Source organism: Poromitra crassiceps, assembly GCF_964638095.1.
Source record: "Poromitra crassiceps genome assembly, chromosome: 10".
NCBI classification, from domain to species: Eukaryota; Metazoa; Chordata; class Actinopteri; order Beryciformes; family Melamphaidae; genus Poromitra; species Poromitra crassiceps.
The window spans coordinates 52,148,052-52,175,004 of record NC_139631.1 but is presented as its reverse complement, the minus strand read 5'-3'; the positions used below and the strand labels follow the sequence as shown (position 1 = coordinate 52,175,004).

At 47.2% G+C, this 26,953-nt stretch overlaps 2 protein-coding genes across 2 annotated transcripts in view; one reads left to right on the top strand and one right to left on the bottom strand.

The window, feature by feature from the left end:
• Positions 1-149: 149 nt before the first annotated feature.
• On the top strand, positions 150-12,465 carry LOC310783308 (uncharacterized protein). The gene is made up of 5 exons (XM_083644138.1): positions 150-693; positions 7,771-7,982; positions 8,956-9,064; positions 11,881-12,073; positions 12,118-12,465. Exons 1-4 carry the CDS (start codon positions 250-252, stop codon positions 12,034-12,036), a joined length of 921 nt encoding a protein of 306 aa, XP_083500264.1. The 5' UTR covers positions 150-249; the 3' UTR covers positions 12,037-12,073; positions 12,118-12,465.
• Positions 12,466-16,219: 3,754 nt separating this feature from the next.
• Positions 16,220-26,953, bottom strand: part of LOC310784117 (multiple epidermal growth factor-like domains protein 9) — a 71,693-nt gene continuing 60,959 nt past the window's right edge. The window contains exons 5-6 of the mRNA XM_083645097.1: positions 19,852-20,121; positions 16,220-18,385 (exon numbers count right to left, since the gene is read on the bottom strand). Coding sequence (XP_083501223.1) covers positions 17,811-18,385; positions 19,852-20,121 — 845 coding nt within the window. The 3' untranslated portion in view covers positions 16,220-17,810. The remainder of the gene's footprint in view (positions 18,386-19,851; positions 20,122-26,953) is intronic.

The window sequence follows — 26,953 nt, the reverse complement described above, 5'->3', positions numbered from 1 at the left end:
TGATGCAATGAGAATATTGCTCAGGAGACCTTTGCCTCCTGTTATCTTGTAACATGACTTTATTCTCCTGCTGTGGTATTACGTGGGCGGGACTTCCAGAATCTGGCAGTTGCGTTTATGAGATCACTTGGTGACCAACAAAACCAAACCAACAGTGAGTGAGCAGGCATTTCTGAGATCTGGCAGTTTTGGTTTAGTATCAAATTCACTTTGTTTGTCTTTAACTTAGTCCCTGAAGCTCATCTAAACATGGAGTCTCGTTTCAACAGGAGAGGAGCAAAAGAACATTTTGTCAAAGGTCAGCACTTGAAGCTGACAGATTTGAAACGGGTAGCTTCAGATTGGAACCAGTACATCATAAGAGACGACATCCCAGCATACCCCCGACCGGAGTTTCACGTCTCCCATCTGAGACATGACACAGACAGCGAGGGAATAGAAGGCATTGCGTCTAAGACGGGCTTCGCACCAATGCCAGGCCTGGTGTGGTGGAGTCTGGCTGTGGAACCTCAGGAGATAGCCTCGGCTGAGAAGAGACTCCTGGAGAAAACCTACCCAGACCGGAGAGAGGAGCAGTCCCATGGTTTCTTGCAGGAGTTTGCCACCTCCCCTGCCTTTTCCAAAAGCTCCATGTATGGCTCGTACAGCTTTACCTTTTCCGTGCAGGAGATGATGGAAGCCTACCGTGACCAGGTAGACCAGGGGTTCCCAAACTTAAGAAAGAATCCTTTAATCAAAACTCTGATCAGCACACTAAGATTATGTATTTCCTATATATTTTAAATTCCCCCTTATCAAGGGCATAGGTTTGACTTTGACATTGGTAGGGACACTTTGGGAGGTCAGAGCGCACAATATTTCTAGTTAAAAATAATTATGCTACATACTATATCTGATGATGAAAGAATGAGAAAATGCATGTGGGCAAATTACAAAGTAGAGGAGAAGAAAAGTAGAAGTGTAGTAGAAGAGAGAAGTGTAGCCTAACAAATACTTAATAAGTGCTACAGAAAGCATTACAACTATTAACAATAATTACATATTGTTTGAATATATCAGAGTAATTCATTAATTATGTGCAGAATAGCTGGTTCAGATACCGTGGTTAGCTGCCCTGTGATCAGTAGGTTTAATAATAATAATAATAATAATCTTTATTTTTATAGCACTTTTCAAAACAAATGTTACAAAGTTCTTAACAAGGCAATAAAAACAAGCAATAGTACAAATATTGGAAAATAAAAATATAATGAAATAACAACAGGCTATTTCTAATCCATTAGAAACAGTTACCAGATAAAAGCAAAAACAAACGTATTTACACAGAAATTGGAAGAGGACTTTGATAAAGGTGCAATTACGGGAATGCCAGGTATGTTTTTAACTGTTATTTAAATGATGTCTTGGACTATTTTCAATAATGAAGATTACATTGGCGATCCAGGTTATCATCCCATATTGTATCCTCCATTCATTGAATTGCATGTCCCCTTTATTTTCTCTCTCTCCCTCCTGCAGCCTCACCCCTAGCAGTTACGTCATTCAGTCATTGATATTCACGCCCTCCTCATTCCTTGTCCAATCACTGTCTCCCACGGGTTCCCTCTCTCTGGCCTATACCCAATCAGCTAATTTCCCTCGTTTTTCTGCTGGCCAATCAATTGAATGAGTTGTATAAAAGTTCCCATGTATCTCATTGTGTTGTAACTCACGTATATGTGCTGTCACCTCTCAGTTGCTGAACCTCGTTGAAGCAGTGTTTCGACCCACCTCCTCCCCTGCCCTGATCACCACCATTGTCATGGCTCCTGATGAATTCCCTATGGGGGAATTCTCTATCCTATAAATCAATGACGTCCTCCGCTCATCTCAGGAGGAACCGTCATCATATCATGGAGTCATTCGCCAAATCTAATTACTATCATTATAAATGTATCTTCTACCTGTCTCTAGTCTCTCATTATTGAGATATGGACACTGATGTTGATAGTCTGATATCTGCTGAAGTGCATTTCAGAGCTTAGGGGCCCTGACTGCGAAAGCCCGGTCTCCTCTGGATATGAGGTTGGACCTGGGAATAAGGAGTAGTAGCTGATTAGATGATCTAAGATCACGTTTTGGTTCATAAAATGTTAAAAGGTCTACTATATATTCTGGGGCCAGTCCGAGTTGGGCTTTAAAAGTAATTAGTAAAATTTTAAAATCAACTCTAAAACATACAGGAAGCCAGTGCAATGATGCTAAAACGGGTGTAATGTGGTCCCTCTTCTTAATACCCATCAGGAGCCTGGCGGCTGAGTTTTGAACCAGTTGTAGGTGTGACAGTTGTTTCTGATTGAGGCAAGAGTATACTATTGTAACCAGGCACGTGCACGCATAGACATGAAAGGGGGCTTGAGCCCCTGCCTTTTTTTCAGTCTGTAAAAAGTGCCCTTTTTTTCTTTTTCTTTTTTTTTTATTATAATACATTTTTCATTTTCATTCCAACAACACATGAACAAAACAAACAGCTCAGACACATGAAAAAATAAAATAAAAAGTGCCCTTTCCTGACCATGAATGCATTTATTATGATGCTTTGTATGGAAATTGCCCTTTCCATGCCATCACTGAAGGCAGCATTCAAAGAGAAATGCCTTTTCCGAGCTCTCTTGGCCTTGAATGCACCATTTGTAATAGGCCTCTGCATGGAGCAGTGTTTTTCTAAACCGCCCCTGAAGGCACCAACCCAAAAACGCACGCATTGTTAAAATGTGTATGGGTACATGGGTGACGATCCCATGCACCGGCCGTATGCCAGGTTTCGACCTGGCCTTGTTTAATATTTGTGTAAGGTGGAGTGCTTCCCACTTAGAAGAGATCCAGTAAAAAGGGGAGAGGTAGGTGGTGTTCCACTTGAGGTTGATGTGGAGACATTTGTGGAGGTGGAAGGTGTGGTTGAGTCACGAAGGTTGACAAGGTTTAGAGACAGAAAGAAGGAGGACAGTATGTCGGTGTGTTTGAGTTTTAATAAAGGAGAACTTCCTGAGAGAGTGTTTCTAGATTCTGTGAGTTACAGGGTGAGGCCCTTTGAGAGGGCGCCGCTAAGGTGCTTTTGTTGTCAACAATATGGACATGTAGCTGCAGTGTGTAGAGGGAATAGTAGATGTCGTTGTGGGAAAGAGGATTGTGAAATGGAGGAGTGTGAAGAGCAGGTGAAATGCCTGCATTGCGAGGGGACACAAGCCAAGCTAATGGCAGATTGTATTCACTGTAATATTGTTATTAATATTGTAGCGTTCCTGGTATTGAAGAGGCAGAGGCTTCTTGCGGGTACAGGGTTCTTTATTTATAGTTAGTCATATTACAACTCTAGGCGGTTGCTACGCCATAGTTAGCTAGCTGCTTCCCTCTAGGTGGTAACCGGAGACTGCCACCGCATGCTCTCTCACCGGAAGCGTTCCCACAAACCTAGTGTTCCCCCTCGGTAACACTCCCACACATCAGTTCCTAGCTAATAATCTAGACACTTCTATTGCACATCACATTACAGGTAATACCTGGATTACCTGAACCGCTACATTCTCCCCGCCCAACTTTAATGTCGCTCCCACGCGACATGCACAACCCACACACATATCCCCCTGTACCAAAACACACCCAACACAACATTTTTCCCATCACCACATCAAATTCTAATTCACCAACAAACAGTCTTTTCTTTTCAGCACCCACCATAATGTCTAGTTTTGCATTAGGTTCTCCGTAATGTCTAGTTTTCCATTAGGTACCCCCATAATGTCTAGTTTCCCATTAGGCACTCCGTAATGTCTAGTTTTCATTATTTCCTTCTTTTTTCACACATTCATTTCAATTCAACACAATAGCCCATTCAACAATAACCCCCACATCTCAATTAAACACAAGCCCCCACATTTTCCTTAACTTTTCTTTTCCCAGCAACTTCTTAATTTTTCATTTAAACCCCATTTCCATCCCCCCTCTGTGCCCCACAGTCCTCACACGCATCGCAGTATCTTCGCACATCCTCCTTTTGTTTGCCCCAGTAGAAATGTCCACGGATGCGGGTGAGTGTCTCTTCGGGCCCAAAATGACTGGAACCAGGGCCCTTGTGTGCCCCCTTAAGCGCCAACTCTCGCAGGTAACCGGGTACAACCGCCTGCCTCCCTTTTACCCCGTGCTCTGTTCTCTCCAACAGCCCGTCTTCATCTAGCCGCAGGTCGGAAAACATGTTCCACAGTCCTTTCGTGGCACCGGAAAACATGTGAGTCTCCTTCACAGGGGGCCGGCGTCCGGCCGCCACCCACGCAAGCACCGGACCGATCTCCGCGTCCTCCGCCTGCCTGCGTTTCCACTCACTCACGTCGACATCCTTGATGGTCGCTCTGTCGTCCTCCAGATCCACATCTGGACAGTCCTCCTCGTCTTCCTCCACCTCCTGCACTCGGTCGTCCTCCCGCCCCCCTTCCCCAGGGGACGGCGTGTTCAGGACAGCAGGGGGAACACAACCGGCCTCGCTCTCCACCTCGGCTTTCCGCACAGCAACCGTGGGGGGCGCAGTGCAGTTTCTGGCTAAGTGCCCAGGCGAACGGCAAGTCCAGCAGAGTCTCACCTGTCCGCCGCCTGCACGTCTCTCTTCTCCCGCTGCCCTCCGGTCCCCGACAGCCTTTTGACACTCTCTAGCCAGGTGTCCAATCTCGCCGCATGCCCAGCAGGCTCCCTGCTGACCATGTCGTTGTCCCGCATACCCGGTCCGTCTCCCGGGACCGCTTCTGCACCACCTCGCCACGTGGCCCGGCTCTCCACATGTCCAACACAGTCTCTTTTGCGGCTCCGCGTGGGGCCCGTGCTCAACTGTGACGCGGTATACAGTGATGTTATTGACGTTTGGTTGCTCCCCTGGAGCGGTGGGAGGGTGACCCATCTGGACTACCGGCCCCCCTGCAAACGTCAGTGTGCTCTTCCCTAGGTCTACTGTGCATTGGTTTAGCGTCAAGTAGTCCTCCCCCAAGATACAGGGCCCCGCCATCTCTACTACCCATACCGGAAAGTTCACTGTCTGTCCCCCCACAGTTATCATCACGGACCCCCTTCCCCTCATCGGCATCAACTCACCGGATACTGTCCTCAGCAGCTGGTCCGCTGGCTGCTCCAGAAGCGCTCCCTCTGGCATCATGTTGTAGTTCACCAGCGTTGCCGTACACCCCGTGTCCACCAGGGCGACACAGGGCTTCCCTTGCAGGCGGACCTGAACATGGCAGCCGTTCATCGTGTGCGGCCCGTTCTGCATGTTGACAGCGCCGGCGATGTCGTCTGCTTCGGGGGAAGGCGACGCCCCACCTCCCCGTCTGTACCGCTGGGCCCCCTCCAACGGTGACGTGGCCATAGGGAATATGACGTAGGGGGCCCGTCTCGCCCCTCTTAGACGGGCCCCGCGCCGTTTCCCTGGTTCCACGCTCCTCCGCGGCACTCTCTGGCCCGATGTCCGGGGCGTCCACAGGTCCAGCAGCGCATGGCCCCGGGCCCCCTGGGCCAGGTATTGTCTCGTAGGGTGGGCTGCAGGGTCGCGCTTCGGAGCAGCTGTTCTTTTAACTGGCGCACCGACTCAGATAGCTCCCGCACCATGCTGCTTTGCTCCACCAACGCACTCTTCCACGCTGGCTCCTCCCGTGCCTCCCCTGCCATTCTCGCCACGGGGGCGGCCTCCATCGTGCCGTCCTCCGTGGCCACCGCCCCCACGATCTCTCTCTCTGATGCCAGCTCCAGCGCCTCCTGCAGCGTCCTTGGGCGTGCCAGCTGGGTCTGCCTGCGCAGCCAACACGGGGTCAAAGCTCGAACAAACTGATCCCTGGCAAGTTCACTCTGCGTCTCTGGCAACATGTCCGTATATGCCCTCCTTGATAGAGTCTCAATGTCATTAGCCAAAACACGCAGTGACTCACCAGGCTGCCGGTGCCTGTTACACAGTTCGGCGCGTTGTATACTCGGCAGCTCACACTGGCCGAATCTCCTCTGTAGGGCCCCCACCAGTGCTCCATAGTCACCTCTTTCCCCTGGGCTTAGCAGTAGCAAGCATGCCCGCGCGTCATCCACCAGGCACGTAGCTAGCTTTGTTCCTTTCTCTTGCTTTGTCCAGCCCTCACTCTCCGCTATCAGTTCGAATTGGGCCTGAAACGCCTCCCAACTCTGTTTACCGTCGTACTTCTGCGTCTTGATAGGGCCCCGCCCGCCGCTCCTCACTGGCGCCAGCTGCACAGGATCTTCCCCGGCTCTCGCTGCTCCGCTCACGGGTCCCTGTCCGTTAGCGGGGCCCGGTTCGGCTGCCGCTGCTCCGCGCCCGGGTCCCTGTCTGTTAGAGGGGTCCTGTTCGGCGTCGTTCTCCTCCCGCCCGAGGCTCTTCCTCATCTGTCTGTATTCCTCTCTCATCCGTCTGTATATCCCCCTTACGCCCTCCACCGTATTCCTCATCTCGGCGCACACCGCGGCTTCAGCCTCTCCTATCTCCCTCTTCATCTTCGGCGGCTCCGTTCCGCACTTTTCTTCAGGAACTTGTTCACCACCTCGCCGATTCTGGAGGCAATATTCACCGTTTTAACTTCTGACACCAATTGTAGCGTTCCTGGTATTGAAGAGGCAGAGGCTTCTTGCGGGTACAGGGTTCTTTATTTATAGTTAGTCATATTACAACTCTAGGCGGTTGCTACGCCATAGTTAGCTAGCTGCTTCCCTCTAGGTGGTAACCGGAGACTGCCACCGCATGCTCTCTCACCGGAAGCGTTCCCACAAACCTAGTGTTCCCCCTCGGTAACACTCCCACACATCAGTTCCTAGCTAATAATCTAGACACTTCTATTGCACATCACATTACAGGTAATACCTGGATTACCTGAACCGCTACATTATGACAGGTGACGTGAGCATTGACAACCATAAACGCTGACGTCAGCACCCGTTTGTAGCGCATGAGCTCATTTAAGACTTTGAGCCAAATATAAGGTTATTTGTCAACAAAATGCAGTGGAAAACGCTTTATATAATTAGCAGAGCAGGAAAAAACACAGCTACACATGAAATATGTGTACTGTATATTTATATATACACATATCCAACTTGCCATTTTCAGCGTGTAGCATCGAGCTAGCGTGTATGTTTCTGCCGTTAGCTTGCCAGCTAGTTAGCATGGTTGTTTTGACTGCGGCGGCAGGGCACTATTTACAGCGACACACAGAGAGGAGGGGGCGGAAGCCACTCTGATTGACATGGTCGGAGCCAATGACAGAGCTTCTTAAGCGGGGAGCGGAAATCCGGCAGCGTCTGAAATCGGCGCTTCCAATGGGAGAGCAGCTGTAGAGCAGGGGAGGGGCTTATGCCAGCAGCCTGTTTCCGTGCCGCAGCCAGACTCCTCTCATGGAAGGGAGTGGAGGCTGGCCAGCGAGACTAGGGTGGAGTAGAAGAAGAAATTATTCTCAAGAATATTGTATTGTTTTCTTCATAGCCTATTTATATGTTGAATAAATTGATGATATGGTGGGGATAATGACCGTGTGCAAGTAGTGCAAAAGCATTTGAACTAAGCGTTACACTATTGTGGTACTCAAAAATATTTTCACAAGTTTGCCAGGTCTGCATGTGGCCCTTTTTAACATTGAGCACCTGCCCCTCTAAAGGTCTCTGCACAGCCCTGAAACGTTATATATACATGCAGGATAATGAACAAGTATGAGTACATCTTTGTCAACCTTTCCATTAATACTTGTTTTTCCTTTCCAGCATTGCAGTGGCTCAGACCCAGTCCTCCGAGTGTTTGAGACTGTCCTGTACAAACAGGAAGTGGTATACTCTGTGCTGGTCCATAGTCCCGCCTTCGATAAGCTGTTTGCAGAATATCCTCCTCTGACTGACAGCCCTGATGCCATCTGTGCCTACAACAAGGAGGAGGGACGCTTTATTTGGAGAGCTGAGGCCATGTGTGGGAATCACAGGTAACTGCAGTGTGTTCAGTACCATGTGTGGGGATCACAGGTAACTACAGTGTGTTCAGTACCACGTGTGGGGATCACAGGTAACTGCAGTGTGTTCAGTATTTTTGGATCAAAAGGTGACTGTCACCTAAAGGTAATAGTTTGCATGCCTTGATGTGATGGAAAATACTGCGACTGACGTGTGAAATCATAAGGCAGCGAAGTTGAAACCATAACTATTGTTGGTGTGTATAACTATTGTTGCTCTACTGTATCATTCAAGACAACAACAATCTCAGAATTAACATATTAATTATTATTCTACTCGTCTGACTCCCACATAAGGTTCAAGGTTCACTTGTGTCCCAAAAGAGTAAAATGCTGCAGTACAACACTGTACATGGTAACACGTCAGTACATACAGATATGGACAATACATTAAAAAACACTGTACATGGTAACATAGACATAGACACAGTCTGCATGTGTGGGAACGCCCACAAAATGTTAAACGGCTGGCGCGCGAGTGGGGTAAAACCGCCCATATATCTCATGGGCTGACTTACCAAAAGACGGTGCTGCGGCTCTAAACTACATGTTTGGGGGTTCTAGAGCGGAACACAATACGTCTGCTCAGATGTGCGTTTACTGCGGTGGTTAAATCCCCGATTGTGTCTGCCTGGGCTGGGCTATCAGCTAAATTCTAACTTTGCTGAATGGATAGAACGGGGGAATTTACCCCACTCTGACCCCGCCCCCAGCAAGGCTGAGCCAGCTAACCCAGCGTCTATTGTGGGCATTCCTAGAGCCTGTATGGGTGTTCCCAGACATGCGGACTGTCTCTATTATGCATACAATAATGCAGTGCAAAATACAATAGGTTATAGTGGAAAATACAAATAGGTAATAGTGCAATCAGTTACAAACTCCCTATCTCTCTCTCCTCTCTCTCTCCCTATCTCATTCCCTCTCTCCTGCTCTCTCTCTCTCTCAGCTTCGAGTTGGTCCGGACATCAGATCAGTTGGAAGCTCATCCCCTTAGGTATTACTCATACTACGTCTGGGACAATGTGGCTGTAGTATTCCATCTGCCAGGTTATCAGGTATCAAACTCACTTTTCATTCAACTGAAGTTCACTTTAGCATGATTGGCTAGGCTCCAGAATCAGTATCAGAATCACTTTTATTGCCACAGTATGCAAGTTACATACGAGGAATTTGTCTTAGTGTCTGTATGCAGCGTAGCGGTTACATCAATATACAGAGATAAGAAGTAGGAAGATAACTAAAGACATTCACAAAGTTGCAAGTGCAATCAAATCAAATCAAATCGAGTCAATATATACAATATGTACATGAGTGGTGAAGTGTTCTGTGGATGATAAATATGAATTTACGTTGGATTTACATGAGATTTAGAGACTGAGTTAAATAAGACGTTAAATAGGCAGTGGATTTACATGAATTTACAGTCGGAGTTAAATAAGAGTTTACATTGAATGTACATGACATTTACAGGCTAAGTTAAATAGGCATTAAATGTGCAGTGAATTTACATGAATTTACAGTCCTAGTTAGACAGGCATTAAATTAGATATGAGTTCCAGTTTTATGGGGGCGGGAGTTCAGTTGAGTTTAGGAGGAGGTAGTGAGTTTGTGTGTGTGTGTGGGGGGGGGGTTGTTGGCGAGGTCCTTGGTGGAAGGGTTTTCCGGGCCTTGTTGGTGAGGCTGATGGCGGTTGGGAAGAAGCTGGTCTTGTGGCGGGTGGTTCTGGACTTTGCAGACCTCAGTCTCTTGCCGTGGGGGAGTGTCTTAAAGAGTTTGTGGCCAGGGTGGGAGGGATCAGCCATGATTTTGCGAGACCGCTTCAGTGTCCTGGCTGCATGCAGGTCCTGGAGGGATGGCAGGTTGCATCCGATTATCTTCTCAGCGCAGCGGATGATGCACTGAAATCTGTTGATGTCTTTGAGAGTGGCAGCAGCATACCCTATGGTGATGGAGGAGGTGAGGATGGACTCAACGATGGAGGTGTAGAAGTGCACCATCGTGGCCTTTGGCACTTTGAATTTCTTCAGCTGCCGCACAAAGTACATCCTCTGCTGTGCCTTCTTGGTGAGAGCTCTGATGTTCAGCTCCCATTTTAGGTCCTGGCTGATGATGGTCCCCAGGAAGCGGAAGGACTCCACAGTGTTGACTGGGGAGTCACCCAGGGTGATGGGGGAAGGTGGGGCTTTGTTCCTCCTGTAATCCACAATCATCTCCATTGTTTTTTGAGCATTTAACACCAGGTTGTTTTGACTGCACCAAGTCACCAGATGGTCAACTTCCTGTCTGTATTCCGCCTCATCTCCGTCTGTGATGAGCCCTATGAGGGTGGTATCGTCTGCGAACTTCAGGAGCTTGACGGACTGGTGACTGGAGGTGCAGCTGTTGGTGTACAGACCGAAGAAGTAGGGAGAGAGGACACCGCCCTGGGCAGCGCCGGTGCTGATGGACCGAAAGTCAGTGATGTGCTTACCCAGCCTCACGTGCTGCTTCCTGTCAGTCAGGAAGTCTGTGGTCCATCTGCAGATGGGGTCGGGCACACCCAGCTGGGAGAGTTTCTCCTGTAGCAGGGCTGGGAGGATTGTGTCAAACGCAGAGCTGAAATCTACGAACAGGATCCTGGCATAGGTTCCTGCATTGTCCAGGTGTGTGAGGATGTGGTGGAGGGCCATGTTTATTGCATCGTCTACAGACCTGTTGGCTCTGTAGGCAAACTGTAGGGGGTCCAGGAGTGGGTCTGTGATGGATTTGAGGTAGGACAGGACAAGGCGCTCAAAGGACTTCATGACCACAGAGGTCAGAGGTCAGGGCGATGGGTCTGTAGTCTTTAAGTGCCGAGGGCCTTGCCTTTTTAGGGAGGGGGATTATGGTTGAGGTTTTGAAGCATGCTGGTACGTGGCAGGTCTCCAGTGATAAAAAAAAGTTTACAACAGCAACTTTTTGGAAAACAGGTGCTATGCTGCCCATGTACCTTAAAGGAGAATTTCGTTTTTTTTTTTACCTGCAGCCCTCTCCTCACATTAATTATGATCTGACGACTCACCCAGTGCTCTCCGCAGCGTTTTTGTCGTCCTAGGCGTTGTTTTGAGATCAATAGCGTCCAAGCCACTCCTAGAATGGAGCTCCGTGAGGGCCAAGTGGCAGCATGCTTTTCCTCCATTTAAATAGACAGTTTTATTCCCGTTTTCGACGCATATCGTCATAAACTGTTCCCTAAGGAACGATCAGACTGCATTTCTCCCCCTCGCTCTTTTCACTAGTTACAGGCAGCCCATTTTTGCCTGTCGGGTCAGTGAGAGACACAACTCTCGTCTGGAAAGTCTCGCGGGACTTTCCAGACGAGAGTTGTGTCTCTCACTGACCCGTTAATCGTTCATCGACTCAACAGTGTAGTCTCATTTAGCCTTTTGCTAGCTAGCCGCCCTTTTAACGGCACGTAAAAGCTTCAAAACTCATAAAAGTGGTCCTCGTGTGTGAAGATGATATTACTAAACACTGGTTCGCGTTTGATTAAGCCAGCGTTGCCCAGAGAGATTATTAGAAGCATCGCGCCAAAAACCCATTCAAAACTCCCATAGGCGAAAACAGTGAAGAACCAGGACTGTTAGCATCGATGATTTCCGGACTCATTCCTGCGGCTCTCTATAACGGCCAGCGCTAATTGCCCAGCGCCACCACTGTGCCAAAATTCCAAAATTTGCAAAGTGGGCCCTGAAGGCAGCTCTCACAAGTCTCACGTAGTCAGACCCACCATCGACGTCATCAAGCTTCCAGCGACGGAGATCTCATCTACGGCTGGCACTGCGAGACTATGCTATATTTACAGTCAATGGTTGTAACCTATCTCATCATACTTTTCCCCTCTTCTGTTCAGATGCTGACATTTGACAAGAACCGACTGAGAGAGTGCCTGAATTTCTGTGAGGAGCGCCCGGGAGGACCGCCCATTTCAGAATTTGAAACTATTGAGGAAGCTGGAAACCTTGTCAAAAAATTGTGGCCTGACTCTGAGTTGCCATTCAATCAGTAGGCCAGGGACGGAGTGGCCATAGGGAGATTCTGGACATGTCCAGAACGGCCGCCAGGGGGCCGGGCCGGAAAAAAATAAGAGTACATAACCGGCCTAGTACATAACCAGCCGGCGCTCATACATACAAATATAGCATTCAGCACATTGGAAGTTTTTATAAGTTCTAATAACTTTATTATTATTTTGAGAATTTATTTTAGATTTAGAACATAAATTATAATACATTTTAATCTAATGAAATTTCATGTAACATTTATTTTTGGCTCACTGCCCTCCATCCAGATTAATTTTTGACTGAATTCTGTTTACAGAATGTATAAGGAGACAATAATTGTTTTGATCATTGTAAAGCCACAGCATAGTAATTAATGTCCCTGTTCTCTCCATACTCTCTCATACTCCCCCTGCTCTCCCTCCCCACCTCCTCCCCTTCCCAAACCCCCCCTCCCACTATTCTAAAGCATGCCATCCATCCTATTTTAAAGCATGGCACCCATTCTCTTTCTTTCCCCCTTCCCCTGCTCCTTCCCCACCTATCCTCTGTTCTCCCCTCCCCCACATTTCCCATTCTCTCCCCACCTCCTCCCTCTCCCTGCTCCCTCCTCCCCCACACCCCCCCCGCTCTCCCTCCCCTCCCCTCTCCTGATCTCTCCTCTTTCCCCCTTCCCCTGCTCCTTCCCCACCTCCTATACTCCCCAGCATTTCCCATTCCCTCCCCACCTCATCACTTTCCTGCTCTCTCCTCTCTCACATTCCCCCTGCTCTCCCTCCCTTCTCCTGCTCTCTCCTCCACTCTCTCCTATATTTCTATATTTTCTATATTTCTATATCAATTGTTCAATGTGTTATCATTACTAACTGTAATTTGCTACTGTTGTGTCAGCTAGAATTAGCTTGACACATTTTCTGTGAAGCCCTCTGGGACATGCTTGTGAATTAGGGCTATACAAATAAACTTGACTTGACTTGACTTAATGTGATGTGTGTAGTTCTTCATAGATCTAGCCTCTTCATTTTGCTCTCAAAGTGCATCTACAACTCCAGGGCTGAATTTCAGTCCCAGTCCTCCCCTGAACTAGGCTACTGTGTGGTTTGAAACTACAGCAGAATCGAGATCTATCTGATATTTAGTGGAAATAGATTAGATGTAGTGAATTTACCAGTGGAGGAGCGGTATAAGAAACTATTGTTGGGGTTGGAGAGGGAGAGCGAAGGTGCTTTTCTCTGCTGTTTTTGAGTCCTTCTCTTTGATGTGACTGTGTGCTTTTATTCTGGGTTATAAGCAGTGTTGGGCAAGTTACTTTCAAAATGTAATATACTACTGTCTGTGTAGAGTAACTCATTACTTATTATTACACTACTTTTGCATTACTTTCACCAAAATAACAGCAGTAGCAGAATGACATCGCCGACGCGGAACACCCCGAAAAATAATTTCAACTGTCTTGAAGTCAGTGTAAACCATCCAAAATTCTAAATGATCCTTTTCCTTTGTTATTGTCATTTATAGTGGTTATTTGCATAAAAACACACAATTTGATTAGGAAATGATTGTATCTTTATTTAAAGTAAGTAGGCATCTCGCGCGCTCGATTCCTAGGCTCACCTGCTGGACGGGCTAGCTCGCCCTGCAGTTCGTCATCACTGATGGCATCATCACTGATGACATCATCACTGAACTATAGCCTCTGCCTTAGGGCAATCAGCCTTAGAGCAATTAATCTCCCCAAATTAAAAAATACGGCTCTGTCAGGTCACAGGGTGCTCTTTACACCCCCTGAAAGTTTCAGCCCGATCGCAGGATAGCTGTGGCCGGCACAAAAATGTAAACGGAGAACAGACAGAGCCCACATTGCCAAATGTATATATAGATAGCAAACAACACATATTTGACTTTCATTAGTGAATGCCATTGTGTATGTGTAATATCAAAGAGCGTGGAAGGAAAGACCAGCCAGCTGATGCATTTTTGGAAACAGACTCTAGAGGCGCTGCGGTAGTGCCAAAGCAGCAGCACCGCCATATTGGCCCCTAAAATCAGCCTCCCTTACATCAACAACAGCAGCACAATGCAGACAGAGAGAAGACTGACCACTGAGCTAAAGAAATCTTTATGTCTATGACTCCGACAGTAAACATGACAGGAGAGACAGGAGCTTGGGAGGGGGGCAGCACAGGCAAGACAGAGACAGGCACTGTTGTTGTTGTTTTGGTCTATATTTTGTGCATGTTTTATATACTTGGAAAAATATAACAATGATCTGGTGTCAAATTGGATTGATCATTGAAACTGTCAATAAAAACTATAAATGTGGGGGGGAAAATTGCTTGGTTATTAATGAGAAATATGTGTGATGTAGAGTGACCATTATAAATATGTAAAGCATGGCACCCATTCTAAATACTTTCAACTGCCTCTCTGTATGAAATGTGTTCTACAAATAAACTATAAATAAACCTATCCAAGCTGTCAGACCAGTTCTGACACTTCCTCATATCTTTGCAATTTGACATTGAAGCGTGTGTTGATTTGATCTGACAGTATTCAAAGTCAAACATTCTGACAGAAGGTTCAGTGTGGCCCCAAAGTCACATTTACAATTCTAATGAATAGCCTATTCAAATCTGAGGATCAAATACACATCTTGAAATATTTCTTACCAACATCATCATGTCATTATATACAGTTTTTCTTACGAACTGTGTGTTTGTGTTACACAACATTTTATGTCCTATGATTGATTGTTGATCAGATTGATCAACTTGATTTTGAACTTGGTTCACACCCACACTGCACTGATAACATGCACACTGCGCTGATAACATGCACGTTTTCTGAGACGGTAAATGGAATCTGTGTGTTTCCTGTGATGAGAAATGACATCAGTCATCTCAACACTTGAGCACATGTGAGGAATGATTGTATTTGAGGTGCGTCACACTTTAAGGCGTCATGTCAGGATACAGTACTTGTTCTGTAGACTGACTGTCTGACTGATAAACTGACCGTCTAAGAAAGACGTCAGCAAACAGGTTCAAACAGGTAACAACAAACAAAACAGTTGCTGTCTATACCCGCGGTCTCAGTGTAATCATGCCCAAAGCAGCCCAAACAATGAAGGCTAAACCACATATGAGTTTATTTTAATGTTGCCTAATAAAGTAGATTTTTGTATTTATTCCCAGTTTCATGTGTGGTTTCATTACAGCCTCTTGTCATTGAACCAGTTACCGGTTCCTCCCAGGTGGGGGCAGCATTTAGCTGCCCTTACATCCAACCAGTAAAAAGAACAAGAAAAATCATCTCTGACACCACTCACCCAGCACACCATTGTCTCTCAGCTGTTGCCCTCCGGGAGGCGCTACAGGTCTCTGCCCACCAAAACAACCCGTTTTAAAAACGGTTTCTTCCCCACTGCCATATGGACACTGATCTCTCTCTAACAATCCCCCTACCGCTGCTGTTATGACCATGCAATTGGTGTGCAATATGGGTCTGGTTTTCTGCCCGTCTACTGTAGGCTACTGTGATGCGGGTTCTATTGTGTTTTTGTATTTATTATTACATGTGATGTTCTATGTTGGAACCTGGCTTATGACGTACCGATAATTATTTTACATTAGCTTAAGCACTTTGGTCAACTACGGCTGTTTGAAATGCGCTATACAAATAAACTTTGCCTTGAAAACTAATTCCACCAGCCTGGCTGTGTGCTCATTAACTTAAGTCCCTGGAGCTCATCTAAACATGGAGTCTGGTTTCAACAGAAGAAAAGCAAAAGAGTATTTTGTGGAAGGTCAGCACTTGAAGCTGACAGATTTGAAAGGGGTAGCTTCAGCTTGGAACCAGTACATCACAAAAGACCACATCCCAGCATACCCCTGACTGGAGTTTCACCTCTCCCATCTGAGACATGACACAGGCAGCCGGTTTAGACCCCCCCCCCCCTTAAAAAAAAAAAAAACATAAACAAAAAAAACTAAACTAAATAAAAATAAAAACTAATGCAAAATGCAAAACTATAATGACCTTGTTACTGACACAAACAAACCAGGTTAATTGGGAGGTGCAAAAGATGAGCGTAATAGTAGTCTAGGCTAAACATGAACAGCTCAGGTTCAGAGTAATGACTGTAAACGTGTGGTGATAAAACACAGGAGGTCACAGTCTCAACAGTTAAACCCGATTTTATTGGAGAGTCAAGTTCTGAGTGAGTGTGATGGGGTTGTTATTTACACCATTTTAGTCCCGTCTCAAATAAAACAGTCCCGCGTTGCATTTGTCCTGCATCTGATTATATGGAAAAGGTCCATGGGGAAAAAGGGGGGGGTCCGGGGGGATGTCAGCTGACTGCAACGGTCGACCCTCCAGAGTGAAAGCTTGGGAGTTGGTTGAGTGACAGTGTACACAGAGTATTCTACCTGTACAATAATAATGCTGCTATTCACATTCATCTGTACAATATCCTATTTACATTGATCACATTGGGGAAAGAGCCGGTACCTGAGGAGTTAGTTCCGGTACCTGAGGAGTTAGTTCCATTATAATTAGCTTAACTCATTCACCTTGGTCAAAAGAAATGCAGCAAACCAATGGTAGGCCGAACAACATAGATTAAGCATCCAGGATTATCGCTTTTGCACTAACTCAACCTTTTTCCCTGGTGTAATAATCTTGTGTTATAATATGGAGCGACGGGCTACAGTTAGCTTTCCTGTGTCCAGGCTGGTCTCATTCTCCAATAGCATAATAACCTTTATCACCTCCGATTGAGTCATAGAAACCAACATGGAACTAGGTTTTTAGGTTTTTAGACAATTTGTTCAACAGGTTCTGCTGAGGTAGGCAGCAAAGAGCAGATTAGAATAAGACTGGATTCCAAGTATAGTGTGGCGGGGTTTGTGTAAGCATAAGAGTCGCCGCCCTGCAGGTGAGTTTACACACTCCTCTTAACTACTCTAAGGTGACCTGAAAACACTCCTCTTTCCTACTCTAAGGTGACCTGGCAACTCTTCGTCAAAGGATAGAAAGCTATAAACAAAAGGTGAGGTCATTAATCGCTCGTTTCCCCTAGTACTCTCACGAAAAACACACAAAACTATACATGAAAATGCATCGGCCGATTCAAATACCATTCAATAGCACATAAGATAAAACACTGTGAAAAAACACATCGTACGTGTTGCAGCATTTCTCCCGACAAAGAAAACGTCAAACAATAAATAAGAACGAAACAGAAAATTAATTAAATAACAATCATTGTCTCCATTAAAACATCAGCGTTCAAGTGAACGAGTTATAACTTAAACAGTCTGTTAGTCTGTTTAAAGAATATTTGAAATGCGAGGCTCCTGCCAAGTCCTGGTGAGTCCACTGAACTGGATGAGGATCGATGTCGTGACGAAGCAGTGTCTCCTCAGTGCCGTGCCAATTAGCTAACGAACCTGCAACAGTGCAACGCAAACTAAACGCCATGTTCTCTTTGGGACCACCGATCTCCCATTCCCCGCAAATCATATATATATATATATATATAAATCATATATATAAAACAAAAGGGGAAACTCATCAAGAGGGATACTTTGTCTCTTGATGATCTTTGATCACATCTGCTTGGTCTCACTGTCCTTTCGCCGAGTGTTGTGAAGCGCCACAGGCGAGCTGGGTGGAGTAACGCAGAGTTCTACATGAAGGAGCTTTGGGTTCGGGTCGGATCCGGCAGCTTTGCAGCAGACGTCTGTGTGGTGGAGGGGTCGTATGGGGCCCTAAGGGGCTAAGCCTTGTAGCAGTTGCCCTGCGTGGTGAGGGCCAGCTGGCCGTTGGGCGCCACCTCGTTGGCCTCGTCCTCCAGCAGGCCGGACACGTCGGCGTTGGGGATGCTGTCGTGGTAGCTGCTGAAGCTGATGTTGTCCTCCTTCAGCTCGATGGTCCAGAAGGGGGCGTTGAGCTTGCGGTTCTGGTACTCCCTGTAGGTGTACACGCCGCCCACGAAGCCCAGCAGCAGCAGCACCACCAGGATGATGACGGCCAGCACAACGATGTTGAACTGGGTCCAGGACACCTCGGTCAGGGTGGCCGTGGTGTTGTCTGTGGGGGCGCTCGGGCTGGTCAGCAGGGCCCGGGCGCTGCTGGTCAGCGGGGCCCGGGTGGTGCTGGTCAGCGGGGCCCAGGCGGTGCTGGCCGCGGTGCCGGCCGGCGGGCTGGAGGGCGAGGTCGTGCCGGGGCTGGTGGGGGGCGTTGAGGGGGAGGACGTGCCGGGGCTGGTGGGGGGCGTCGAGGGGGAGGACGTGCTGGATCTAGGGGCCTCTGTTGTGGCTGCGACGGCCGGTGTGGGAACGAGCCTGGACGCTGAGGAAGAAAGCGTTCAAAGATCAATGACTTTATTACATGGCCTTGTCGAATACACAATTCTGACTGACCAATGAAGGCATTCTGATGCTCGTTACTCTGATGCTCGTTACTTTGAACAACAGGCAGATGGCTCACATTTAATTATATCCATAATCGAGAAACCCCATCTATTTTGTTGATTTCCTAATAGAGTTTGTCAAGTGTTGTCTAAGTGTCGTGCGTCTATAAATGAACTGAAACAGACACCGAGTGGAGGCTGGTGAACTAGGAGGAGCGGGCTAGCCAAGGAGGAGTGATCGGATGGATGCCGATGCTAGCAAGGCTACGTTAGCAGCTAAGCTAAACTCCCCAAGCTTTGGCAACCCTGTCTTTCTTAACTCAAATGTCCATAGCAGCTGAGGCCATTGGAAGTACCTGGATGAATGAGCGCATCACGATACTAACAATAGCGATGGCCAGGGCCAATCAGGGACTGCGTCGTAGTAGATGAGGTAACCGAGCCAATCAGGGACTCCGCTGGCAAAAACAATAACGGTGTCTCCCGAAGCAACGAGCGGTAACGTTAACGTTAGTAGAGTAAACGGCCATAAGTGCAGTTATTGTAGAAATAGACTCAATAACAACAATGAAACAAGAACAAGAGCAGTATGCACTAGCAGAGTTTATAGGCAGAAGAGACGTTTTCGCCGATCTTCCGACTGGTCCAGACTGATCCAGACTGATCCAGACTGGTCCAGACTGATCCAGACTGGTCCAGACTGGTCCAGACTGGTCCAGACTGATCCAGACTGATCCAGACTGGTCCAGACTGATCCAGACTGGTCCAGACTGGTCCAGACTGATCCAGACTGGTCCAGACTGATCCAGACTGATCCAGACTGGTCCAGACTGATCCAGACTGATCCGTGGAAGGAAACAGAACGTGAGATTGCGTGATCAGGATGGTCTTACCAGGCGAGTACTGAACAATGAACTTCAGGTAATTATTAAAGGAACACTCCGCCCATTTTCAACCAGCTTTGTATCATTAGAACATCAGTAGTATATCAGAAAACTGTCAACGGTTTTAAAGTCTGTCATTTAATTTGACAGTTATTGAGTGTTAAAGTGTGGACCAGTGACATCACTGGTCCACACTAACTCAAATTAATAACTAATTAACTCAAATCAACTCTCAATAACTGTCAAACTATTCATCATTCATCTAGTTTGACAGTTATTGAGAGTTGATTTGAGTTAATGAGTTATTAATTTGAGTTAGTGTGGACCAGTGATGTCACTGGTCCACACTTTAACACTCAATAACTGTCAAATTAAATGACAGACTTCAAAACCGTTTACAGTTTTCTGATATACTACTGATGTTCTAATGATACAAAGCTGGTTGAAAATGGGCGGAGTGTTCCTTTAAGTTACTAGGATGTCTAGTAATATACAGTGTATATTGCAGGTTGGGGTCTTACCTGGACTGGTGCAGTTATGTGCTCGGGCGTCGCCAGTGAAGCCTGGAGTGCAGAGCTGGCACTGCGGCCCGGCGGTGTTGTTGATGCAGCGGAGGCAGTGTCCGGTGTCGGGGTGGCAGAGCTGGACCGGGCCCTGAGGGTCAGCGTTCCCACTGCAGTCACACGGAACACAGAGCCCGGACGCTCTGAAGAACCCGGCCGCGCACTCGCCACACTCTGGACCGCTGTACTTGGGAAGGCACTGGTCACACACTGGGGAGCCGCCAGGATCTACACAGGTTATCAAGACACGGAGATACCCGTCAATCCTACCTTCTAGAGCTTGAGCAAACTGAAGCAACATAAACTCCACTTTCACCTGACTTTCTCCAGACTTTCCCTGTCTGGAATATACTTCTCAAATCTCCGTGATATTTCATGAGAAATGGGAGGCCTGGAATGGATTACTAAAAGACACACAGCCACACATGTCCTGCATAGGTGAAATATTAAAGACTCCTTCAAGTCATCTTTTAAGATGTATATATAACATCCTCTTAACTCTGCTTTGAATAATCATTTGTGTCAAAATGTTTAACTAATGTAGCTCGTTAGCTCCGTTCCAGAGTCTATGAATATGTTCCAATACGTTCCAGAGTCTATGAATATTTCATCTCAAAAGTTTTCCTGCTGGACACAGATGTCCAAGATCTAAACTCCATTCTCAGTGCATGTGATTGTGCTCTGTGTAGACCAGTTTGTACATCACACTTTTGTAAGTTGAATAGCAATACTACGGGGCGGCTGTAGCTCAGGAGGTAGAGCAGGTCGTCCACTAATCGCTTTGGATAAAAGAGGTCGGTGGTTCTATCCCCGGCTCCTCCAGTCTGCATGTCGAAGTGTCCTTGGGCAAGACACTGAACCCGAAATTGCTCCTGATGGTGTGCCAGCACCCTGAGTGGTAGCCTGCCACCATCGGTGTATGAATGGGTGAATGTACCTACTGATTGTAAAGCACTTTGGATAAAAGCGCTATATAAATGCAGGCCATTTACCATTTACTACACTGGTTAAACTATTTGTGAATGACTCAAATCATGCCCCCCCCCTGCCCCCTAACAAACACAGAGAAATGTTCCACTTTCAGCAGTCTAGTGTCAAACTGTGCACAGACATCATTCTGTACAGGCATCAGACATAATTCTGTACAGACATCATTCTGTACAGACATCAGACATCATTCTGTACAGGCATCAGACATCATTCTGTACAGACATCATTCTGTACAGACATCATTCTGTACAGACATCATTCTGTACAGACATCAGACATCATTCTGTACAGACATCATTCTGTACAGACATCATTCTGTACAGACATCAGACATCATTCTGTACAGGCATCATTCTGTACAGACATCAGACATCATTCTGTACAGACATCATTCTGTACAGACATCATTCTGTACAGACATCAGACATCATTCTGTACAGGCATCAGACATCATTCTGTACAGACATCATTCTGTACAGACATCATTCTGTACAGACATCAGACATCATTCTGTACAGACATCAGACATCATTCTGTACAGACATCAGACATCATTCTGTACAGGCATCAGACATCATTCTGTACAGACATCAGACATCATTCTGTACAGGCATCAGACATCATTCTGTACAGACATCAGACATCATTCTGTACAGACATCATTCTGTACAGACATCATTCTGTACAGACATCATTCTGTACAGACATCAGACATCATTCTGTACAGTGAAGCTCAGACACCCAACTGCAGGAACACGAAGAAAAACATTGAGGGGTCTTTAACCTTTAGATCCAGGAGATGCATGCTCTTCTCCATAGATAGTACCGAATACTGCCACTAGGTGGCTCAAGATGACAGCGTACAGATTTGAGAGAGCATTGACAGTATATTGAGAGAGCCATGTTCCAGGCTGGGGTTTACACACAAGGCTGTAGAACCAGGATATCATTCCATACTCCACAGGTAAGGCATGACATCTGCATTGTGGGGGTTAGGTGTTCTCCTAGTATTAACGTTATACAAGTATAGTTTGTAATACTAATAAATGCCTAGATTATTGAATGTCAAATTATTTTGTTTAAATGACTAAATGTCTTCTTCCAACTTTTGCAACAGTTGATTGCACTCATGGTACATATTAAGACACTTAGCTGGGACAAAATCCTCCACCCAAAGACCCTCTGTCACCCTGAAGACCCTCTGTCACCCTGAAGACCCTCTGTCACCCCGAAGACCCTCTGTCACATGATGCATCTTAAGAGGTGGCCTTCCTGTTCTCACAACATCCACAGAGCTGAACCTCTTCCACCTGCCTGTGGGATCATCAGTCCAGACACACTGGACTAAAAATGAGCCCCACATTTATAGTTTATTCACTTAAAGTTTCCAACTTTTAATATTGGGAACATGCACCAAAAAAAAGAAGGAAAAAAAAATCAAAATGACCAAAATTCCCGAACTTAACTTCCCATGGAAAATTTCCGAAAATTTCCTGGAAGGTTTCCACCCCTTTGCAACCCTAATGATAGTCCTGCTGATTTTGATGTGCATAATTCATATTGGTGCCCGTCTTTGATAGGAAACTAGCCTCCTATTCAGCAATGTGGAGCAGCTGAGTGACACTTTCCAGTGACACACTCCAGCCCTCGCCAGACTGGAGCACTCCGTGCTGAATGATTTAGACACAGATGCCTGCCTTCCAATGGCCTAGATGTAGGTCTGAATGTGCTGTGGTCACATGACATGAACGTGGTGTGGTCACATGACAACATGGTGACAACATTGTACTCTAACACTATGATTAGCTTGATGTCACCTCTGCTGGGAGTGCAAAGGCAGCTGGGCCGCTGTGTTGTCTAACCAGGAGGAAACACGAGACCACACACACACACACACACACACACACACACACACACACACACACACACACACACACACACACACACACACACACACACACACACACACACACACACACACACACACACACACACACAACTTCTGGGGCATATTCACATAGACTGACATGCATTCCCTGACACCTAACCCTTAACCTAACCCTAACCACTGACCCACAAATCTTTTTTTTTTATCAACTGGGGACACGGCTTTTGTCCCCAATTGGACCAAGTGTCCCCAATCACCTGGTCTTATGTCAGGCGTGTGGCCTTAAATTTGACATCACACACACACACACACACACAGAAAAAAAGAAAAAAAGATTTTGTTGATGAAGCTTAGGAGAACTGAACGATCCGAGACATTCTATACCACTGAGAAACGAAGCAATCCTACATGCAGGTCTTAATAAGTGTGACCCACATTCTGCCTCCTGATACGATGCTCTGTCTCAGCTTTCTCTGTGTCAGGATCAGGATGGAGGCTCTAGTTTGACTGCAGCAGGTCTGATCAGGATCAGGATGGAGGCTCTAGTTTGACTGCAGCAGGTCTGATCAGGGTGGAGGCTCTAGTTTGACTACAGCAGGTCTGATCAGGGTGGAGGCTCTAGTTTGACTACAGCAGGTCTGATCAGGATCAGGATGGAGGCTCTAGTTTGACTGCAGCAGGTCTGATCAGGGTGGAGGCTCTAGTTTGACTACAGCAGGTCTGATCAGGGTGGAGGCTCTAGTTTGACTACAGCAGGTCTGATCAGGATCAGGATGGAGGCTCTAGTTTGACTGCAGCAGGTCTGATCAGGGTGGAGGCTCTAGTTTGACTACAGCAGGTCTGATCAGGATCAGGATGGAGGCTCTAGTTTGACTGCAGCAGGTCTGATCAGGGTGGAGGCTCTAGTTTGACTGCAGCAGGTCTGATCAGGGTGGAGGCTCTAGTTTGACTGCAGCAGGCCTGATCAGGATCAGGATGGAGGCTCTAGTTTGACTGCAGCAGGTCTGATCAGGATCAGGATGGAGGCTCTAGTTTGACTACAGCAGGCCTGATCAGGATCAGGATGGAGGCTCTAGTTTGACTGCAGCAGGTCTGATCAGGTCAGGATCAGGATGGAGGCTCTAGTTTGACTGCAGCAGGCCTGATCAGGATCAGGATGGAGGCTCTAGTTTGACTGCAGCAGGCCTGATCAGGTCAGGATCAGGATGGAGGCTCTAGTTTGACTGCAGCAGGCCTGATCAGATCAGGATCAGGATGGAGGCTCTAGTTTGACTGCAGCAGGTCTGATCAGATCAGGATCAGGATGGAGGCTCTAGTTTGACTGCAGCAGGCCTGATCAGATCAGGATCAGGATGGAGGCTCTAGTTTGACTGCAGCAGGCCTGATCAGATCAGGATCAGGATGGAGGCTCTAGTTTGACTGCAGCAGGCCTGATCAGGATCAGGATGGAGGCTCTAGTTTGACTGCAGCAGGTCTGATCAGGATCAGGATGGAGGCTCTAGTTTGACTGCAGCAGGCCTGATCAGATCAGGATCAGGATGGAGGCTCTAGTTTGACTGCAGCAGGTCTGATCAGGATCAGGATGGAGGCTCTAGTTTGACTGCAGCAGGTCTGATCAGGATGGAGGCTCTAGTTTGACTGCAGCAGGTCTGATCAGGTCAGGATCAGGATGGAGGCTCTAGTTTGACTGCAGCAGGGCTGATCAGATCAGGATCAGGATGGAGGCTCTAGTTTGACTGCAGCAGGTCTGATCAGGATCAGGATGGAGGCTCTAGTTTGACTGCAGCAGGTCTGATCAGGTCAGGATCAGGATGGAGGCTCTAGTTTGACTGCAGCAGGTCTGATCAGATCAGGATCAGGATGGAGGCTCTAGTTTGACTGCAGCAGGCCTGATCAGGTCAGGATCAGGATGGAGGCTCTAGTTTGACTGCAGCAGGTCTGATCAGGATCAGGATCAGGATGGAGGCTCTAGTTTGACTGCAGCAGGTCTGATCAGGATCAGGATCAGGATGGAGGCTCTAGTTTGACTGCAGCAGGTCTGATCAGGATCAGGATGGAGGCTCTAGTTTGACTGCAGCAGGCCTGATCAGGATCAGGATGGAGGCTCTAGTTTGACTGCAGCAGGTCTGATCAGGATCAGGATGGAGGCTCTAGTTTGACTGCAGCAGGTCTGATCAGGTCAGGATCAGGATGGAGGCTCTAGTTTGACTGCAGCAGGTCTGATCAGGTCAGGATCAGGATGGAGGCTCTAGTTTGACTGCAGCAGGTCTGATCAGATCAGGATCAGGATGGAGGCTCTAGTTTGACTGCAGCAGGCCTGATCAGATCAGGATGAAGGCTCTAGTTTGACTGCAGCAGGTCTGATCAGGATCAGGATGGAGGCTCTAGTTTGACTGCAGCAGGTCTGATCAGGTCAGGATCAGGATGGAGGCTCTAGTTTGACTGCAGCAGGCCTGATCAGGATCAGGATGGAGGCTCTAGTTTGACTGCAGCAGGTCTGATCAGGTCAGGATCAGGATGGAGGCTCTAGTTTGACTGCAGCAGGTCTGATCAGATCAGGATCAGGATGGAGGCTCTAGTTTGACTGCAGCAGGCCTGATCAGGTCAGGATGGAGGCTCTAGTTTGACTGCAGCAGGCCTGATCAGGTCAGGATCAGGATGGAGGCTCTAGTTTGACTGCAGCAGGTCTGATCAGGATCAGGATGGAGGCTCTAGTTTGACTGCAGCAGGCCTGATCAGATCAGGATGGAGGCTCTAGTTTGACTGCAGCAGGCCTGATCAGATCAGGATGGAGGCTCTAGTTTGACTGCAGCAGGTCTGATCAGATCAGGATCAGGATGGAGGCTCTAGTCTAGTTTGACTGCAGCAGGTCTGATCAGGTCAGGATCAGGATGGAGGCTCTAGTCTAGTTTGACTGCAGCAGGTCTGATCAGGATCAGGATGGAGGCTCTAGTTTGACTGCAGCAGGCCTGATCAGCACATTTGGAAGGCCTGGATGCCACAGGGCTGAGCCATGACACTGCATTGTGGCATCTTCTCGCTGGTCACTGTTGCCAGGGCAACCTGTACCTGAGGCTGGTCTTATACAGTAGCTCCAGTGTTGAGTCCACAGCTTGTCTAAGCCCTCGTTCACACCATACGCCAATCCCACACTGAAGCTACGCAGCGCTATGTCAGTTTCATTTAGCTGAAGCTACGCAGCACTATGTCAGTTTCATTTAGCTGAAGCTACGCAGCGCTATGTCAGTTTCATTTAGCTGAAGCTACGCAGCGCTATGTCCGTTTCATTTAGCTGAAGCTACGCAGCACTATGTCAGTTTCATTTAGCTGAAGCTACGCAGCACTATGTCAGTTTCATTTAGCTGAAGCTACGCAGCACTATGTCAGTTTCATTTAGCTGAAGCTACGCAGCACTATGTCAGTTTCATTTAGCTGAAGCTACGCAGTGCTATGTCAGTTTCATTTAGCTGAAGCTACGCAGCACTATGTCCGTTTCATTTAGCTGAAGCTAGGCAGCACTATGTCCGTTTCATTTAGCTGAAGCTACGCAGCACTATGTCAGTTTCATTTAGCTGAAGCTACGCAGCACTATGTCCGTTTCATTTAGCTGAAGCTACGCAGCGCTATGTCAGTTTCATTTAGCTGAAGCTACGCAGCACTATGTCCGTTTCATTTAGCTGAAGCTACGCAGCACTATGTCAGTTTCATTTAGCTGAAGCTACGCAGCACTATGTCAGTTTCATTTAGCTGAAGCTACGCAGCACTATGTCAGTTTCATTTAGCTGAAGCTACGCAGCGCCATGTCAGTTTCATTTAGCTGAAGCTACGCATCACTATGTCAGTTTCATTTAGCTGAAGCTACGCAGCACTATGTCCGTTTCATTTAGCTGAAGCTACGCAGCGCTATGTCAGTTTCATTTAGCTGAAGCTACGCAGCACTATGTCCGTTTCATTTAGCTGAAGCTAAGCAGCACTATGTCAGTTTCATTTAGCTGAAGCTACGCAGCACTATGTCCGTTTCATTTAGCTGAAGCTACGCAGCGCTATGTCAGTTTCATTTAGCTGAAGCTACGCAGCACTATGTCCGTTTCATTTAGCTGAAGCTACGCAGCGCTATGTCAGTTTAATTTAGCTGAAGCTACGCAGCACTATGTCAGTTTCATTTAGCTGAAGCTACGCAGC

Excerpts from the sequence above, each read along its gene's own strand:
- LOC310783308 (XM_083644138.1), top strand. The coding sequence starts at position 250 with ATGGAGTCTCGTTTCAACAGGAGAGGAGCAAAAGAACATTTTGTCAAA. Across the intron at positions 694-7,770 it reads TGGAAGCCTACCGTGACCAG|CATTGCAGTGGCTCAGACCC; the intron begins GTAGACCAGGGG and ends TTTCCTTTCCAG. Across the intron at positions 9,065-11,880 it reads TCCATCTGCCAGGTTATCAG|ATGCTGACATTTGACAAGAA; the intron begins GTATCAAACTCA and ends TCTTCTGTTCAG.